The 18,753-nt window shown below is 44.6% G+C and overlaps 1 protein-coding gene across 1 annotated transcript in view; it reads left to right on the top strand.

Moving 5' to 3' along the window:
- The first annotated feature begins 306 nt into the window (after positions 1–306).
- The window catches only part of MROH7 (maestro heat like repeat family member 7), a 60,997-nt gene continuing 42,550 nt past the window's right edge, over positions 307–18,753 (top strand). The window contains exons 1-6 of the mRNA XM_049879352.1: positions 307–1,504; positions 12,814–12,887; positions 15,022–15,105; positions 16,037–16,116; positions 16,405–16,534; positions 18,513–18,608. Coding sequence (XP_049735309.1) covers positions 307–1,504; positions 12,814–12,887; positions 15,022–15,105; positions 16,037–16,116; positions 16,405–16,534; positions 18,513–18,608 — 1,662 coding nt within the window. The remainder of the gene's footprint in view (positions 1,505–12,813; positions 12,888–15,021; positions 15,106–16,036; positions 16,117–16,404; positions 16,535–18,512; positions 18,609–18,753) is intronic.

Consider the following 18,753-nt stretch of genomic DNA (forward strand, 5'->3'; position numbering starts at 1 on the left):
ATGTATGAGGCCTTAGTGAGTAGGGAGTGGTCAAGGACAGAAAGTAGGGTGTGGTAAAAGAACTGAAACACATCGTCTGGAACATAGAAAGCTGTGCAAGATGGGCCTGGAGAGGTGGGCTGGGTGTGGTCACTGGGGACATTGTAAACCACAGTGAGGGCCTTCATCCTAAAGGGAGCCATGAAAAAGCTCTAACAAGGTGTGGCATGGCCACATTTGCCTTTCTCTCAGGAGCACTACAGGAAGCTCAACCGTCGGCTGTTGGAGAGAAGGGGGCAGTGGCACTGAAAGACCTCCAGGCTGGGCATGGCCCTGAGTCCAGGAGTTAGTCTGACTCTCCGTGAAAACTCAAAGATGACGCCAAGTCTCAACGCCAGTGAGGCCCCTGTTTTAGGCTCTGGCACTGTCTCTGTGCCCAACCCAGATGTGGCCCTCGTTCCTACCTTGAATCTACCCTTGAGTTCTGGCTTGGCTCTCGTTTCAGACCTTAACCCAGCTCTGAGTCCTGTCTCAGGGGAAACCCCTGGCCTGATGTCTGATAGCACCCCCAGACCTGGGGACACTAAAGCCCCGGTTCCAGCCTCCCTCCAGACTCCCAGTTCCCACCCTGCTGAGGCTGTGGGCTTGGATTCGAACCACATCTCAAAGCCTGACTCCTGTGGGCCCCTTTGTCCAGCCTCAAATCTCATCCTGAGCCCTGGCTCTACTGAGGCCCCTGATCTGAGCTCGGACAACCACTCTGGGCCAAATTCTGAGGAGACCTTCAATGCCCTCTCAAGCAAGGTTTTTGGTTTGGGTCAGAGTAACTCCAATCCTTCCAGGCCTGAATCAAACCCATTTGTAAGGCCCCATTCAAAAGAGGCCCTGGTGATGGGCCACAGCGTTTCCAGGCCAGGCTCAAAAGCAGTTCTTATTCCAGCCTTAAGCACTTCTCTGGATCCTGACTCAGGAAATGTCCCTATACTGGATCTGGATGCCACTCCAGGGACCCCCATCCCAGACACAAGTGAAACCATCACTTTGTCTTCCCATAACATCTTTGAGTCTGTTTCTAAAGGAGCCTTGGATGCAACCTGGAACACAAGCTCCAGGGGCACCATCAATGTGGTTTCAAATGTCAACCCCAGATCTGATTTGAATGTGACCTTCACTAAGGTTTCATGCATGACCCTGAATCCCTGCTACACTGACGGTATCAGCCTGCACTCCAGCACCCATGGGCCCAACTCTGCCCTCTTTCCATCCTCGTGCATGACCCTGGTCCTGGGCTCCAATGAGACCCTGAGCATGGGCTCCAGCCTCCTCTTCAGCGACACCTCCACCCTGACGCTGAGCAGTCAGCCAGATTATTCCGAGGACAACAGCATTCGCACCATACCCCTGGATGAAAATCTGGACGGCTGGAGCGAGGCGACCAATGTTGAGGCAGGCAAGTTCCCCCTGGGGTTCTCCACCTCTGACACCAAGGATAAGGATACCACGGTCTTCCAAAACATCCCTGAGGGTGAGTAAGGCAAATGGAAATGCCCCAGAGAGATCACTGACCTGGAAGGAGTCAGCATTCAGACTTGTGGGCAGGGAGGGGAAAGGACATATATATTACACACGATGTGCAGTGGATTAATTATACACAAAAGAACTAGTATTCAGCCTGTGCTAGCTGTGCGACTTGGGACAAGGTACTTCATGAGCTTCAATTTCCTTAACTGTCATACTTCCATAAAATAGTAATAATACTTGTATTCTGTCTAAATTTTTAGTTCATTAGCCAATTATACCCCCCATTTAAGGTTTCTTTCTTGACAAATTTTAAACCTGGGCTTCTCAAGCCAAAGTTTTACCAGTGCAGCATGCAGGCTCTAGGCTCAGCACACCTCTCTTGAGTCTTTGAGATCTTCACCTGTGCAGGGCCTTGGGGTCCTGCCTGGAGCCTGTGCCTCACCCTTAACACACAGGAGTTCCGTAACTTAACCCCTGTCGATTTGTGATGTTGTAAATATCTTTTCTCAATCTATTTTTGTTTGTTCATGCATCAATACCATATTATGATGTTTCAAAAATTACCATGGCTTTGTAATATGTACGATATTTTTATGCAAATAACGCTCGCGTTATATGCTTTTGCCAACCGTGCGACCTCCTTGCACATTATTTTCCTAGGCGTGCTATAAGTGTTACAGGTGTGGGTGTGTTATTTAAAATATGGTATTCATATCTGGTAGAGTGAGAATCCCTCTTTAAAATTCTTTCTCAAAATTGACTTAGTTATTAGTCCATGTACTTTTAGAATAAGTTTGCCTAGTTCCTCAAAACTAGACAATGGCATTTTTATTACAGTGTTGTTAATTTGTATATCTATTCAAATTTTCCTTTAAAGGCTATATCCTTTATTAGAATTAAAAATAATTCTTCATAAAGTATTTACCCAATATTACCCGTTGCCATTGAGTCAATTCCAGCTCATAGCTAGGGATAGATTAATTCCTACATGCTCTCTAGGTTTTATTGCTATCATGGATCATATCTTATTTTCTAATACAATTCCTATTTGTACTGATGTTGTAGAGGAACTTTATTTCTGTAAGTTTATCTTTTTCTTTTTTTTTTATAATAACTTTTATTAAGCTTCAAGTGAACGTTTACAAATCCAATCAGTCTGTCACATATAAGTTTACATACATCTCACTCCCTACTCCCACTTACTCTCCCCGTCTTGAGTCAGCCCTTTCAGTCTCTCCTTTCTTGACAATTTTGCCGGCTTCCCTCTCTCTCTATCCTCCCATCCCCCCTCCAGACAAGAGTTGCCAACACAATCTCAAGTGTCCACCTGCTATAATTAGCTCACTCTTCATCAGCGTCTCTCTTCCCCCCGCTGACCAGTCCCTTTCATGTCTGATGAGTTTTCTTCAGGGATGGTTCCTGTCCTGTGTCAACAGAAGGTCTGGGGAGCATGGCCACCGGGATTCCTCCAGTCTCAGTCAGACCATTAAGTTTGGTCTTCTTATGAGAATTTGGGGTCTGCATCCCACTGCTCTCCTGCTCCCTCAGGGGTCCTCTGCTGAGCTCCCTGTCAGGGCAGTCATCGATTGTGGCCGGGCACCAACTAGTTCTTCTGGTCTCAGGATGATGTAGGTCTCTGGTTCATGTGGCCCTTTCTGTCTCTTGGGCTCTTAGTTGTCATGTGGGCTTGGTGTTCTTCATTTTCCTTTGCTCCAGGTGGGTTGAGACCAATTGCTGCATCTTAGATGGCTGCTTGTTAGCATTTAAGACCCCAGACGCCACATTTCAAAGTGGGATGCAGAATGATTTCATAGTAGAATTATTTTGCCAATTGACTTAGAAGTCCCCGCAAACCATGTTCCCCAGACCCCCGCGCTTGCTCTGCTGAGCTTTGAAGCATTCATTTTATCCCGGAAACTTCTTTGCTTTTGGTCCAGTCCAATTGAGCTGACCTTCCATGTATTGAGTGTTGTCTTTCCCTTCACCTAAAGCAGTTCTTATCTACTGATTAATCAATAAAAAACCCTCTCCCACCCTCCCTCCCTCCCCCCGTCGTAACCACAAAAGTATGTGTTCTTCTCAGGTTTACTATTTCTCAAGATCTTATAATAGTGGTCTTATACAATATTTGTCCTTTTGCCTCTGACTCATTTCGCTCAGCATAATGCCTTCCAGGTTCCTCCATGTTATGAAATGTTTCAGAGATTCGTCACTGTTCTTTATCGATGCGTAGTATTCCATTGTGTGAATATACCACAATTTATTTACCCATTCATCCGTTGATGGACACCTTGGTTGCTTCCAACTTTTTGCTATTGTAAACAGAGCTGCAATAAACATGGGTGTGCATATATCTGTTTGTATGAAGGCTCTTGTATCTCTAGGGTATATTCCGAGGAGTGGGATTTCTGGGTTGTATGGTAGTTCTATTTCTAACTGTTTAAGATAACGCCAGATAGATTTCCAAAGTGGTTGTACCATTTTACAATCCCACCAGCAGTGTATGAGAGTTCCAATCTCTCCGCAGCCTCTCCAACATTTATTATTTTGTTATCTTTTTCTTTTTAACAGCATTAAACCATCCCCATTGCCATCGAGTTGAATCTGACTCATAGCAACCCTACAGGACGGAGTAGTTCTGCCCCACAGGGTTTCCAAGATTGCCACGTTTCTCCTGCAGAGGGGCTGGTGGATTTGTACTTCCACTGTGCCACCAGAGCTCCTTTTTAACAGCTTTACTGAGATATAATTCACATGCCACACACACAAATACATTTAAAGTGCACGAGTCGGTGCCTTTTCATAGATTCACAGTTGGGCAACCATTACTCCTAAAAGAAACCTCACCTCTCAGCCATCACCCCTCAGCTCCCCCCATGCCCTCCAACCTTAGGCAACCACTAATCTACTTTCTGTCTCTATGGATTTTCCTGTTCTGGATATTTCCTATAAATGGGATCATACAATATGTGGTCCTTTGTGCCTGGCTTCTTTCACTAACCATAATGTTTTCAAGGTTCATGCATGTTGTGCTTTATAACATTACTTTATTCCATTTTATTGTCAAATAATATTCCATTGTATGGCTAAACTATGCTTTATTTAGCCATTCATCGGTTGGTGAACACTTGGGTTGTTTCCATTTTTTGGCTATTTTGAAGAATGCATCTATGAACGTTTGTGTACAAGTTTTTTTTTTTAATAATTTTTATTGAGCTTTAAGTGAACGTTTACAAATCAAGTCAGTCTGTCACGTATAAGCTTATACACACCTTACTCCATGTTCCCACTTACTCTCCCCCTAATGAGTCAGCCCTTCCGGTCTCTCCTTTTGTAACAATTTTGCCAGTTTCTAACCCTCTCTACCCTCCCATCTCCCCTCCAGACACGAGATGCCAACACAGTCCCAAGTGTCCACCTGATACAAGTAGCTCACTCTTCATCAACATCTCTCTCCAACCCATTGTCCAGTCCCTTCCATGTCTGATGAGTTGCCTTGGGGAATGGTTCCTGTCCTGGGCCAACAGAAGGTTTGGGGACCATGACCGCCAGGATTCCTCTAGTCTCAGTCAGACCGTTAAGTCTGGTCTTTTTATGAGAATTTGGGGTCTGCATCCCACTGATCTCCTGCTCCCTCAGGGGTTCTCTGTTGTGCTCCCTGTCAGGGCAGTCATCAGTTGTGGCCGGACACCATCTAGTTCTTCTGGTCTCAGGATGATGTAAGTCTCTGGTTCATGTGGCCCTTTCTGTCTCTTGGGCTCATAGTTGTTGTGCGACCTTGGTGTTCTTCATTCTCCTTTGATCCAGGTGGGTTGAGACCAATTGATGCATCTTAGATGGCCGCTTGTTAGCATTTAAGACCCCAGATGCCACATTTCAAAGTAGGATGCAGAATGTTTTCATAATAGTATTATTTTGCCAATTGACTTAGAAGTCCCCTTAAGCCATAGTCCCCAAACCCCGCCCTTGCTTCACTGACCTTTGAAGCATTCAGTTTATCCAGGAAACTTCTTTGCTTTTGGTCCAGTCCATTTGAGCTGACCTTCTTTGTATTGAGTATTGTCCTTCCCTTCACCTAAAGTAGTTCTTATCTACTAACTAATCAGTAAAAAACCCTCTCCCACCCTCCCTCCCTCCCCACCTCGTAACCACAAAAGTATGTGTTCTTCTCAGTTTATACCATTTCTCAAGATCTTATCATAGTGGTCTTATACAATATTTGTCCTTTTGCCTCTGACTAATTTCGCTCAGCATAATGCCTTCCAGGTTCCTCCATGTTATGAAATGTTTCACAGATTCGTCACTGTTCTTTATTGATGCATAGTATTCTATTGTTGTGTACAAGTTTTTATGTGGGCATAAGTTTTCATTCTCTTGTGTATATACCCAGTAGTGGAACTGTTGGGTGATATGGTAACTGTGTGTTTAACAATTTGAGGAACTGCCAGACTGTTTTTCAAAGTGCCTGTGGTGGTTAAAATTGTGTGTCAACTTGGCTGGGCCATGATTCTCAGTGTTTTGGCAGTCGTGTAATGTTTTGATCACTTCCTTGTTGAGATTTGATACATGATCACCCCCATGACGGGATCTGCTGTGAGTAGCCAGTCAGTTGAAGGGGAGTTTCCTTGAGCATGGGGACTGCATCGAGTGTGGGCGGATGTTCAGGCAGGGCTCAGGGGCTCTTACTTGTTCTGGATCCTGCAGCTGGCTCCTGTTTGTCTGACCTCCAGTTCTTGGGACTTGAGCTAGCAGCTTACCTGCCATCTTGCCTGCTGATCTTGGGATTCGGTGAGCTTCACAGCCTGTGAGCAACAGCCTTGCCCTCTGGCCTGCTAATCTTGAGTTCGCCAGCCCCTTCAGCTATGTGAATCAGACGCCTCTTTCCTGACCCACAGATTTGGGACATTACAGCCTCTACAACTGCGTGAGCCATTTCCTTGATACAAATCTCTCTCTATATATTTATATGCTTTACTGGTTTTGCTTCTCTAGAGAACCCAGCCTAAAACAGTGCCTGAACCATTTTACATCCCCACCAGCTGTGTATGAGGGCTCCAATTTCTTCACATCCTCACCAAATACTTGTTATTGTCCATGCTTGTTTGTTTGTTTTTTAAATAGTTATCCTAGTGGGCGTGAAATGAGACTGTGTTGTGGTTTGGATTTGCATTTCACTGATGGCTAATGATGTTGTACATCTTTTCATGTGCTTATTGGCCACTTGTGTATTTTTAGAGAAATGTCAATTTAAATCCTTAGCCCACGTCGTCAAAAATTGGATTACTTGTCTTTTTATTATTGAGTGCTAAGAGTTCTTCATATAGTGTAGATACAAGTCCCTTATCAGATAGATAAGTTGTAAATATATCCTCCTGTTCTGCTGGCCATCTTCTTCACTTTCTTGATGGTGTCTTTTAAAGCACAAACATTTTTAGTTTTGATGATATCCAATTTACTTTTTTTTTCTCGAGTTGATTGTGTTTTAGTGTCACATGTAAGAAACCATTACCTAATCCAAGGTCATGATTTATGCTTATGTTTTCTTCTAAGAGTTTTCTAATTTTAGCTCTTACATTTAGGCCTTTGATTCATTTTGAGATAATTTTTTTATATGGCGTGAGGTAGGGGTCCAACTTCATTCTTGTGCATTCTTTACTCATCTGTAAAACCTTTTTGTCTTGAGGATTTGGGGGATGGGGTGAGTGGAAGGTAAGAGGAAGTTTTGATTACCATTAAAAATAGCTTTATTGATTATAATTGACATACACTAAACTACACTTACTTCAAGTTTATAGTTTGATAAATTTTTACATATGTATTCACCTATACCATTCACCACAAGCAAAACTATCCTTTAGTGCCAAAAGATTCCTCATGTCCCTTTGTAATTCTGCCTCCTACTACTGTCCCTAGGCAAATACCACTTGCTTGCTATCTGTTGCTATAAATTAGTTTGCATTTTCTGGAATTTTATATAAATGGAATCATATGGTATGTACTCTTCTTTCATTCAGCAAAATTGTTTTGAGATTTATTCTTGTTACAATGTACATCTATAAAACTATAGTTCATTCTTTTTATTGCTCAGTTGCAGTCCATTGTATGGATATACTGCAATTTGTTTATCAATTCAATTCATTTGGGTTGTTTCTAGGTTTTGGCTGTTACAAACAAAACTGCTGGGAAATCCATGTGCAGGTCTTTGTAAGGACATATACCTCCATTTCTCTTGGGTAAATATCTAGTATTGAAATGGCTACATCACATGGTAGGTGTATGTTTAACTTTTTAATAACTTTCCAAAGTTGATGTATCATTTTATGTTCCTACCAGCAGCACATGGGAACTCCAGTCACTCCACATCATCTCCAAGACTTGATATTGTCAGGCTTTTTGCTTTTAGCCATTCCAATAGGTATGTAGTTGTATCTCATTTTGGTTTTAATTTGCATTTCCCTAATGACTAATGATGTTAGGATTTTTTTCATGTACTTATTTTGCTATCCATATATCGTCTTTGGTGAAGTGTCTGTTAAAGTCTTTTGGCCATTTAAAAAAACGTGGCATGTTTTCTTACTTTTTAAAGAGTTTTTCAGGTTTTTTAAATATATATCTTGGATATGTCTTTTATCAGATAGATGATTTACAAATATTTTTTCTCACTCTGTTGTTTGTCTTTTCATTCTCTCGTAGTGTCTTTCAAAGCATTCTTAATTTTGAAAAAGTCTAATTTATCAATTTTTTTCTCTTATGGATCATACTTGCCTAACTCAAAATCACAAAGACTTTCTTCTATGTTTTCTTGTATTAGGTTTTATAGTTCTAAGTTTTATATTTACAACTATGATCAACTTTAGCTAATTTTTTATATGGCATGAGATACGGATCCAGGTTTTTTTTTTTTTTTTAATGTAATGTATTTTTTCCAGTATCATTGGCTGAAAAGACTACCCTTTCTCCACTTAATTGCTTTTGCCTCTTTTTCAAAAATCAATTGACCTTATATATGTGGGTCTATTTCTGGACTGTCTATGCTGTTATATTGATCTATGTGTCTATCCCTTTACCATACTGTTTTTACTGTGGTTGTTGTTAGGTGCCATTGAGTCAGCTCTGACTCATAGCAATTTTACATGTAACAGAACGAAACGTTGCCCATTCCTATAATATCCTCATAATTGTTGCTTTATCTGAGCTCTTTGTTGCAACCACTGTGTCAATCCATCTCATTGAGGGTTTCCCTCTTTTTTGCTGACCCTCTACTTTACCAATCATGATGTCTTTCTCCAGCAATTTGTCTCTTCTGACGACATGTCCAAAGTAAGCAAGATGAAGTCTTGCCATCTTTGATTCTAAGGACAAGTCTGGCTGTACTTCCTCCAAAACAAATTTATTACAGTAGATTTATAATAAGTCTTGAAATCAGGTAGCATAAGTTCTCCAACTTTGTGCTTATTTTTTAGTTATTTTTGCTATTCTAAATCCTTTGATTTACCATATGAATTTTAGAATTGGCTTGCCAATTTCTACAAAAGAAGCTTTCTGAGATTTTGAATGAGACTGCATTGACTATAGATCAAGTTGGGGAAAATTGACATTTTAATATTCTTTTGATCCATGAACTTGGTATCTATTTATTTAGATCTTCTTTAATTTCTCTCAGGAATGTTTTATTATTTTCAGTTTATGGATCTTGTACATCTTTTGTCAGATTTATCTCTAAGAATTTTTTGTTATTTTTTAAATTTTTTGAATATTTTATTGTGTTTTAGGTGAAACTTTACAAGGCAAATTAGATTCCCATTCAAAATTCATACACAAATTGTTCTGTGACATTGGTTACACTCCCTGTAATATGACAGCACTCTCACCATTTCCATGCTGCCTGTCCTGTTTCCATCCATCCAGTTTCCCTGCCCCTCCTTGCCTTCTTATCTTTGCTTTTGTGTGAATGCTGACCATTTGGTCTGATATAGTTGATTGTTTAGAGGAGCATATTCCTCGCAGGTGTTATTGTTTATTTTACCGGCCAATTCATTATTTGGCTGAAAGGCGACCTCCTGCAGTGTCTTCAGTTCCAGGTTAAAAGGGTATCTTAGGGCGATGATCTCTGGGGTTCCTCTAGTCCCTATTAGTCCAGTAAGTCTGGTCTTTTTATGAATTTGAGTTTTGTTCTACATTTTTCTCCCATTCTGTCTGGGGCCTTCTATTGTGTCCCTGGTCAGAACCATCAGTAGTGGTAGCTGGGCACCATCTAGTTCTTCTGGGCTCCGGCTAGAAGAGGCTGTGGTTCATGTGGGCCATCTAAGAATTTTTTTATGCTGTCATAATTTTTATTGTTTTTTAAATTTCTGATTATTTGTTGTTAGTCTATAGAAATATATTGATTTTTTTGGATCCCACAATCTTGCTAAACTGATTCTAGTGGCTTTTTTTTCAGACTCCATAGGATTTTCTATATAGACAATCATATTGTTCTGTGAATAAGAGTTTTACTTCTCTCTTTCCAATCTCCATGTCTTTATTTCTTTTTCTTGCGTCATTGCGCTGGCTAGCACTGACAGTACAATATTGAATAGAAATGATGACAGCAGACATTCTTGCTGTGTTCCTGATCTTATTAGGGAAAGCATTGTTCACCATCAAGTAAATTGTTAGTTATAGGTTTCATGCAATCTTTTTAGAGAACTTTCGGCTTTGTGGTTTTCTCTATTGTATGCATACTTTCCATTTTACCAATTTCTGCTTTTTAATTTTTCTTTTTATTACTTTCTTTGCTTTAACTTTTTAGTTTTTTCTTCTTGAGATAAAGTTTAAATCATTGATTTTCTGTATTTATTTTCTAAAATATCCATTTAAAGCCATAAATTTCCCTTAAGGCATGACTTCACTGAATCCTACAAGTTTTGATATGTTCCATTTTTTTAATCAATCAATTCAAAATACTCTCTAGTTTTTAATTGGGATTTCTTCATTGATACATGAATTATTTAGAAGTGAGTGCTAAATTTCCAAATGTTTTCTAGAAATTTTTCTGTTATTGATTTCTGGCTTAATTTCACTATGGTCAGAAATAGTCTATGTGATTTAAATCCTTTGAAATTTGTTAAGTTTTGATTTATGGTTCAGCACATGTAAGTTTTAGTAAAGGTTCTATTGCATTTGAAAAGAATCTGCATTATTCAGGCATAGGGTGCCATGTTCTGTGTGTTTCGATTACGTCAATTTTGTTTTCCAAACTGTCTACCCATCTATCTATCCATATATCTATAATGAAATCTCAAGAAATCCCTTGGGTGTGGGTAAACAGCAAATTTACTTCTGGTGTCCACCTGCAGTAAGGAGGTGGCCCTTTGGGGTCTAAACCTTACATACATTTAATGTATCTTCCCTACTAGTCTTTGAGCTCCACGGGAGCTAGAATTCTGTCTGTTTTATTCACCCCTGACTCTCTAGTAGTGCCTACCACAGTGGCTGGGCACTAAATAATTAGTTTATTCAATAAACATTTGAGTTTATGCAGGGGTGATGCAATCTGATTTACATATTAAGAATCATTTGTGGGGGGTGGGACAGAAAACAAAGCCCAAGGCCCACCCAAGTCTTCTAAGAGACCCTCTCCATAAAGTTGGGATTTTTCATTGCAAGAATGTCCTTTTTTGTTGCAAAAGATTAAAATCCATCGCAACACCAGACTGAGTCCAGCACAACTAGATGGTGCCTGGCTATCACCACCAACTGCTCTGACAGGGATCACAATACAGGGTCCTGGATAGAGCTGGATAAAAATGTAGAACAAAATTTAAACTCACAAAAAAAGACCACACGTACTGGTCTGATAGAGACTGGAGAAACCCCGAGAGTATAGCACCCAGACACCCTTTTAACTCAGTACCAAAGATTAGGCAGGCCCATAAAATAAACAATAAGACACGTAGTTCAACCATGTATACAAGACTAAATGGGCACACGAGCCCAGCGGTAAGGATGAAAACGCAGGAGGGGACAGGAAAGCTGGATGAATGGAAATGGGGAACCCAAGGTTGAGAAGGGGAGAGTGTTGACACAGTGCAAGGTTGGTAACCAATGTCACAAAACAATATGTGTATCAACTGTTTAACGAAAAACTCATTTGCTCTGTAAACCTTCACCTAAAAAAAAAAAAAAATTCACCTAAGGCACAATAAAAAAAATAAGTAACACGATTTAGAAAAAAATCCAATTCAAAGTTGCTTAAGCAAACCAGGGACTTTATTGGCTCACATAACTAAAAAGTCCAGGGATAGAGCTAGCTATAAAAAAATATAAGCAGGGTTAATCCAAAAGTTCAAATAATATCAGAAATCTCCTCTCTCTCTGTGTTCCCTCTCGTCTCTGCTTTTATCCCTGTTGGCTCCATGCTCCATGGCATCCTCTGGTGGCCGAGATGCCCTGAAGGTCTAGGCGTCTGTGACCGCCATCTCAGGAGAGAGGCCTCTCTCCCTCGGTGATGCCCTCAGCCCCCATAAGGGGCTCTACTGGCTCTGCTCAGCCAAGTGCCCACCCCTGGAATGGCCCCTGTGTCTCGGGGCGTGAAGCGCTCAGATTGGCCAAGCTTGGGTTCCAGACCACCTCTGTTTGAAGAGGGGCTGATGGGTGGGGGTTGCAGAATTCAGCTTCACCTAGCTACATGGAATGGGCAGCCCATAGGAAAGAGAGAGGTTCTTTCACCTAAAGAAAAGTGAGGAAGTTTGGGGTTGGCAAGACAGCAGGTATCTACTATAACAAATAAATGTTTAATTATAAATTGCGACAACTGTGGAAAGAAGAGAATAGGATGATGAAGAGGGTCAGGGAGAGCCCTCATGTAGCCTGGGGGTTTAGGGAGACCTTTCTGAGGAGTGCAGGCAAGCAGAGACTGAAGGAGGTGACCCCTCACTGGGTAAGGGGGTGAGGCAGGGGACAGCCCAGGTAGAGGAAACCACATGTGCAAAGGCCTTAAGGGGGAAGCTTTCTGGGGACTGCAAGGAGGCAGAAGTGGCCAGAGCATGGTGAGAAAGGGGAGAGCGGAGGGAGACAGGGCTGGGGAGGTGGGGAGGGAACGCAGGCCCTGCAGGGCCTTGAAGGCTCTGGCAAGGATGCTGGCTTTGTGCTCTGTGAACTGGAGCATCACTGCAGGGTTTTAAGGAGGACCAGAGTGGTGACATGAGCTCATTTACACTTTTAAAAGCTCTCTTTGGCTGCTGGGGGAGCCAGGATTGAAGGGGAGAGGGGACTTTGTACTCTGTATCTTTACCCTCCCTTTTCTCTCCTCATTGAAATCGTGACATGCAGGAATCTTCGATGAGGTGCCCTCTTGTCTGGTGAAGATGCCTGGGAAGAGAGAGGATGAAAGCAACATGGCTCTGGTACGCCTCCTGCTTAACCCCCAGCTGACTCTCCTGGAGATCCCCCACCCCACCCCCACACACATCACCTGGCTTTGCCTGTCCTCTGCCCAGCTTTTCTTTCCTCCATTGTACTCACCACCATTTGATACGCTCTATGCTCTTTTTTTTTTTTTTTAAATGCTCTGCTTAATCAGTCTTATTGTCAGTCTCGCCACTCTAGAAGGTAACCTCCATAGCGACAAGGATTCCTGTCTGTCTTGTTTACAACTCTATGCCCAGCATCTAGAAGAGTGCCTGGCACATACTAGGTGCTCAATAGAAGTTTTTTGAATGACTGAATGAATTGTGGGAGAGGCTCTGAAAGGGACAGAAAGGCTGGATACGGCCTTTTTCAGGACACAGTTGGCCCCAACCCAGGTCTTGGCCATGTAGCAGGCCACAGAAGGCCAGTCCGGTGGAGGCAGACTAGACAGGCTGGTGACCTTGACTGCGATATATGGATATATGATATACTGGCAAGACTGAAAGGTGGACAGAATTCAGAGAAAGGGAATCCACCCAGGCCAGGATACAAGGGAACCCAGATGGACAGCCAGTACCAGGGGAGTAAGCAGGAGGGAGGCTCTGGCCCCAGGCTGCTTAGGGGCAAGCTCCAGTCTCTGCGGCAGTGCAGGGTGGGAGTGGAGGGAGGGTGACAGGACCAAGAAGAGGCCCTGCATTTTGGGAGCACCTGTCCTCATCCTGTGACGTTCTCCCGGTTACCCATCTTGCTATTTCCACACCAGCCTTCGTTCTGTTTCTCACAATGCCAAGCTCATTCCTGTCTCAGGGCCCTTGTACTTGCTGTTTCCTCTGTCAGGAAGGTTCTTCACATTTATAAAATAGGTGCAGTAGTTGAAGTGAGGCCTGTGTTAGATAATGTATACACCGCACTGAGCGTGGTGCCTACATAAAGAGTTTATTTAGCCATTCAGTCAGTTTTTTACTGAGCTCCTGGTATGTGGTATGCACTCTTTAGGCATTAAGGATATAATAGTGAACTGATACTCTAGTTTGGGGAGACAGGCAGGCCTTCCTCTTCCTTCTTCACATGGCTATCTCTTCCTTGTCATTCAAAGCTCAGCCCAAATGTCGCCTCCTCTGACAGTCCTTTCCTGATCATTTGGTCCAAATTAGCCATCCCTCCACCATCGCTCTCACTGTTTAAGTTATCAGTTTCTGTTTAACAAACCACCTCAAAACTTAGAGGCTTAAAATTCACTCTGTCTGCTGGGTGGTTCTTCTGCTCCACGTGGTGTAGACTGAGATTGCTGTCGGGGGTTGGAACATCCAAGATGACTCTTTATCACCCAGGAACTCTTTCCACATGGTCTCTCATCATTCCATAGTCTAGTCTGGGCTTCCTTACAGCATGGCGGCTGGGTCCCAGAGGGAAAAAGAGGAACATACCAGTTGCCAGTTTCCTTAAGGGCTAGGCTAGAACCTGGCACAGCATCACTTAGTTAAAGGTAGTTGTAAGATGAGTCCAGATTTAAGGGGAGAGGAAATAGACTCTACCTCTTAGTAGGCAAAGCAGGAAAGAACTTATGGTCATCTTTAACCCATCACCCTCTCCATCAGATAAGCTTCTTTTGTTATCTTTACTATATGAAGTTATCTGTTTTTGCTTCTTCCATAAGATAGTGGGAACTCGTAGATTAACTCGACATCAGTTAATGTGTTTGTTCTCTGTCTTAGGTAGCAAAATGCCTTAACCTGACCAGTATGTCCTAGGAGGCCCTTAAGAAGTGAGGCTAGTGGTAGAATTTCCAGTTGAAGTTTTAGGACCTTTCCTATCTCACCAGCTCCTGCTCTTCTCCCTTGGTTGACCGGAGGTGGGGGCCTCTGACACCTGGTCCTCCTCCAAATGCTGACCTTGAGGGATTATCCTCCCCACCCACCCCCTGCCACTGTGATCTTCTCAAATCTCCACCCCACCCCACCCCGAGATCCCGTTGTGGTTTGTTACTTCTCCTGAGCCAATGCAGGTGGCCGGCGGCTGGGGAAGAGCAGGTGAACGAGTTGGGTGGTTAATGGGTGGCTATCAGCAACTCCTGAGGGTTAGGTTCAGTGTGGTACTCACCTTGTGGCTTTGTGCTCTGCTGCCCCCAAGGTCGAGAATGGCCTCACCATCCAGAAGGGTCAGAATCTGCTGGACTCAGAAGGAGAGAAGAAGATCCTGATGCAGAAGATGATGGTGCGGAAGTCACATCCGGGTCTGTGGCACCGGGGTGGGGAGGGGATGGAAGGCCCGAGGTTTCCTGCTGAGGAAACAGGGGGCTGAGGTGGGCAGCCGACAGGATGAGGAGGCAGGTCACCTAGGCTTGAGCCCTAGCTCCACCACTAACTTCCTGAGGGAGCTTGGAAAAGTCACTTTATTTTTCTGAGCCTCCTTCTTCTCATCTCACAAACAGGTGTGATAATACCTGTATCGATGGGTCGCTGGGAGAACACAACCCCATGGTTAGTTAACTATAAAGCTTTATGCATCCAGTAACAGTTATTATTATTTAATGCATTCTTTCCCCAGAAATTCCTCCTCGTGGGAAACTCAGAAAGTTTCCTCACCATTTTGCTAAACGCAGTCACTTCTCAGTCATCTGCCAGAATGAGTTTTGGCAGTGATAGCCACTGATGTTTTCAAAACTATATTTGGCTTCCCTTAAAAAGAGGAAAAAATCCTTACCCTTTGCATCTTCATTTAACTAACATTAATTGAGCACCTACTTTGTGCAAGTGCTAGGTCCTAAGTGGAAGTGAGAAGTAATTTGTTGAATGTTTTGAAGGAATCCAACCAGACAGCTTTCAAGGGCCATGTATGATGTTTTCTGGTCAGGTCCGTCTGCGCTTTAAACATGGCTCCCCATCCCAAGGCTGCTGACACAGTGCTTGCTGAGCCCTATATGTGGGGTGCAGCTGGTTAGGGTGTAGGGTGTTTCTGGTGGTCTTGAAGTGAGGGCCCAGGATGGGTTTTAGTAGCGAGTGAGCTCTCCAGCTCCTGGAGGCCCAGCAGGGTGTGGCACCGGTGGGGGAGTTCTGCGCAGGCTGAGGGGCTGCATGGCCTGCTCCCTCTGAGGTCTGGCGTGGTCCTGCCCCTCTCATCAGCCTCTCTGGGGTCCCCTTTCCAGAAGCAGATCCAAGAGGAGCCACTGGATTCCCTCTCGAGCAGTGTTCGCCGGCAGGCCATGGAGACCCTGACCCAGCTGAGGTGTCCACAACGACTCCCCTCTCCCCTTCTCACTGCTCCTCCGGGCTCTGCCTGTCTCTTCTGCAGCCTTTCCCTGGTGCCCCTGCCACTCTTCGCCTTTTCTTCTCCCTTGCCCAGGGCTCTCTGACACCCACACCCTGCTTCCCTCTTCCTCCACCTCTTCCCCTCCTTTTTTGGAGTCTGAATCTCAGGCAGCCCTTAGGCCAGCCCCACATCCTTAGCTTCCTCTCCTCCAGCAACAGGGCCCATTCCCTCACTCGATGTCTTTGCTTCTTGTCTCTTCTCCAGTCACAAGCAGCCAGTCCTGGGGTTGCGGGAGAGGTCAGAGCTGGTGAATGTGTGCGTGAAGAGTGTGTTCTCCTTGCCCTCTGTGCAGGCCATGCAAGAGAGAGATGAAGCCAAGGCTGAGGCCATACAGGTGAGGCAGTCCCCGCCCTCCCAGGTGCCTCCTCAGGGCCTCCCTCTCATGATCCTGACACTGAGGCGCGTTTCTGCACTCCCAGGGTAGAGAAGTAGAAAGGTGTTTCAGGAGGTCGATCTGGAAATTCACTTCCCATTTATTAGCTGCCTGGCCTTGGCAATTCTCACCTCTCTTGGCCTGAGCAGACACTCAATGGGTGTTTGATCAATGAGTGAATCCTCAGAACAAGGGGACCCTCATCTGGAGGACCCTGTCTACTTCTGGACAAACGTTGGCATGGTCAGAGAAGGTGGCCAGGATTTGGGGGTGGAAGGACTAAAGACCAGACCATCACAAAGGAAGACCGGGGGAGTTGGGGCTGAGGTTTGGAGAAGAGGAAACTTAAAAGGCTGATGCAAGCATCTTCATACTGCTGCAGGGTTATCCTGAGAGGAGCAGGCAGAGGTGACCCCTAGGACAGGGGAGAGCTGGGGTCACTGGAGTGCAGAGGTGACTCAGGATGAAGGGACAGCTGGGGTCACTGGGGAGCGGGGAGGTTAAAGGAGAGAGTGTCAGCTCAGGTGAGGCACATTCATTCATTCTTTCATTCAGCAAATGTTAACCGAGTGCCTACTTCACGCCAAACTCAGTAACAATGGAGCCGGGAGGGGAGAAATAGAAGTTATCAAAGAATCATACAAATAAATGCAAAATTACAACAGTGGTAAATGCTAAAAATAACAACAGGTGGTGCTGCAAAGAGCGTGCACTGGGGGATATTCCCTGAGGGATCGTGATGGCGGAGCGGAGAGGCTACAGAAGAATTAATTAGAAGGGGGTGGTAGAAGGAGGAGTATTCTAGGCAGAGGGAGCAGTTTCTGTGGGGATCTGTGGACAGAGAGAACATGGTGGCTGCAGGATGACAAGAAGGTAGTGTGGGTGGAGCCCAGAGGGAGAGGGCTAGAGTGGTGAGAAGTGAGGCTGGAGAGTGGGTGGGGTCAGGCCACGTTGGCAGTTTGAGGGCTCTGAGTCCCCGCGGGGCTGTGCTGAGAGGCTCAAAGGAAAGTTGGGGGATCCTTGCCAGGTGAGAAGAGGGGGCAGCCGTCATGTCATACCAGACATGACCAGCAGAGGTCAGTGCTGCATAGTGATTGGCAGCACATGGCAGGGAAGGAGGAGGTAGTTGGTGGGTGAGGCTTGCTTGGTGGTTGTGGTATAAACCTGAGAACCTCTGGCTCCTGGTTGTTCAAAAGCTTGGGAGGCCTGGACAGTGAGAACCCCTGAAACAGGCTTGGGGAGCTGACAAGAGGAAGGGAGGCAAGGAAGAGAGGGTCTTCCCAGAGTGGCTCAAACCCACCACCCAGCCTGTGTACGTGTAATGCCTATACCTCCAAAAGACGATTCCAGAACTGTGGGATAAGGAACCTGGAACCTCAAAGGAGGGATGGCTTCCTTAAGAGGGCCCACTTGGAAAATCTTTACGTTTAGGAGTAGAAGTTCAAAAAAGAATCAGAGAACTTTCCCACAGACAATAATAAAAATAACGTTGGTTCTCCTAACTCTTACAATGCTAGAGCACGTTCCCATCCATCCTCTCATTTGTTCCTCATGACTTGAAACTTCCTTGCTGTGTGATCTTGGTCAAGTATCTACTCGTTTGCAAAACGAGGAAAACAAAGGGCTATGGTTGTAAAACCCACCAGGCACTTTCCTGGCCCGTGGTAGACTCTCAGCAAATGCTGACCCTCTGCTTCCAACCTGTTTAGGCTAGGAAGGGCAGGGATAATTACTACCAATTTGCCAATGAAGAAATTGTAACACATGGAAGGAAGTCATTTGCCCAATATAACCCATCAAGTTAGTCTCAGAGGCCCGGCCAGAAAGCAGCTTTCCTGGGCCTGAGAGCCCCCTTCTCCTCTGACCCATGCCAGGGATTGTCTGGGGTGGAGCCTGCCCTAGAAGCTCCGTAGTGACTTGGTCCTCCTCCTGTCCACAGGTACTTTATCATCAGACCCTGGACGCCCTGCAGACACTGCTCAACGCCCTCTTTGTTGAGGACCCCACTCCTGCTGGGCTGAAGAGCATCTTGGAGGTATGGGGTAGGGGTGAGTGGGGACAGGGAGAGGGGAACTGACTCAGGAGTGGTGGGGGCTGGGTGCAGGAAGGAGTGATTTGACTCCAGGATGTCATCTTGTGCCAGTGTTCTGCCTCTCTGTCCCTCTTACAGCCCTTGTCCC

The sequence above is a fragment of the Elephas maximus genome, chromosome 3, assembly GCF_024166365.1.
Source record: "Elephas maximus indicus isolate mEleMax1 chromosome 3, mEleMax1 primary haplotype, whole genome shotgun sequence".
NCBI lineage: Eukaryota > Metazoa > Chordata > Mammalia > Proboscidea > Elephantidae > Elephas > Elephas maximus.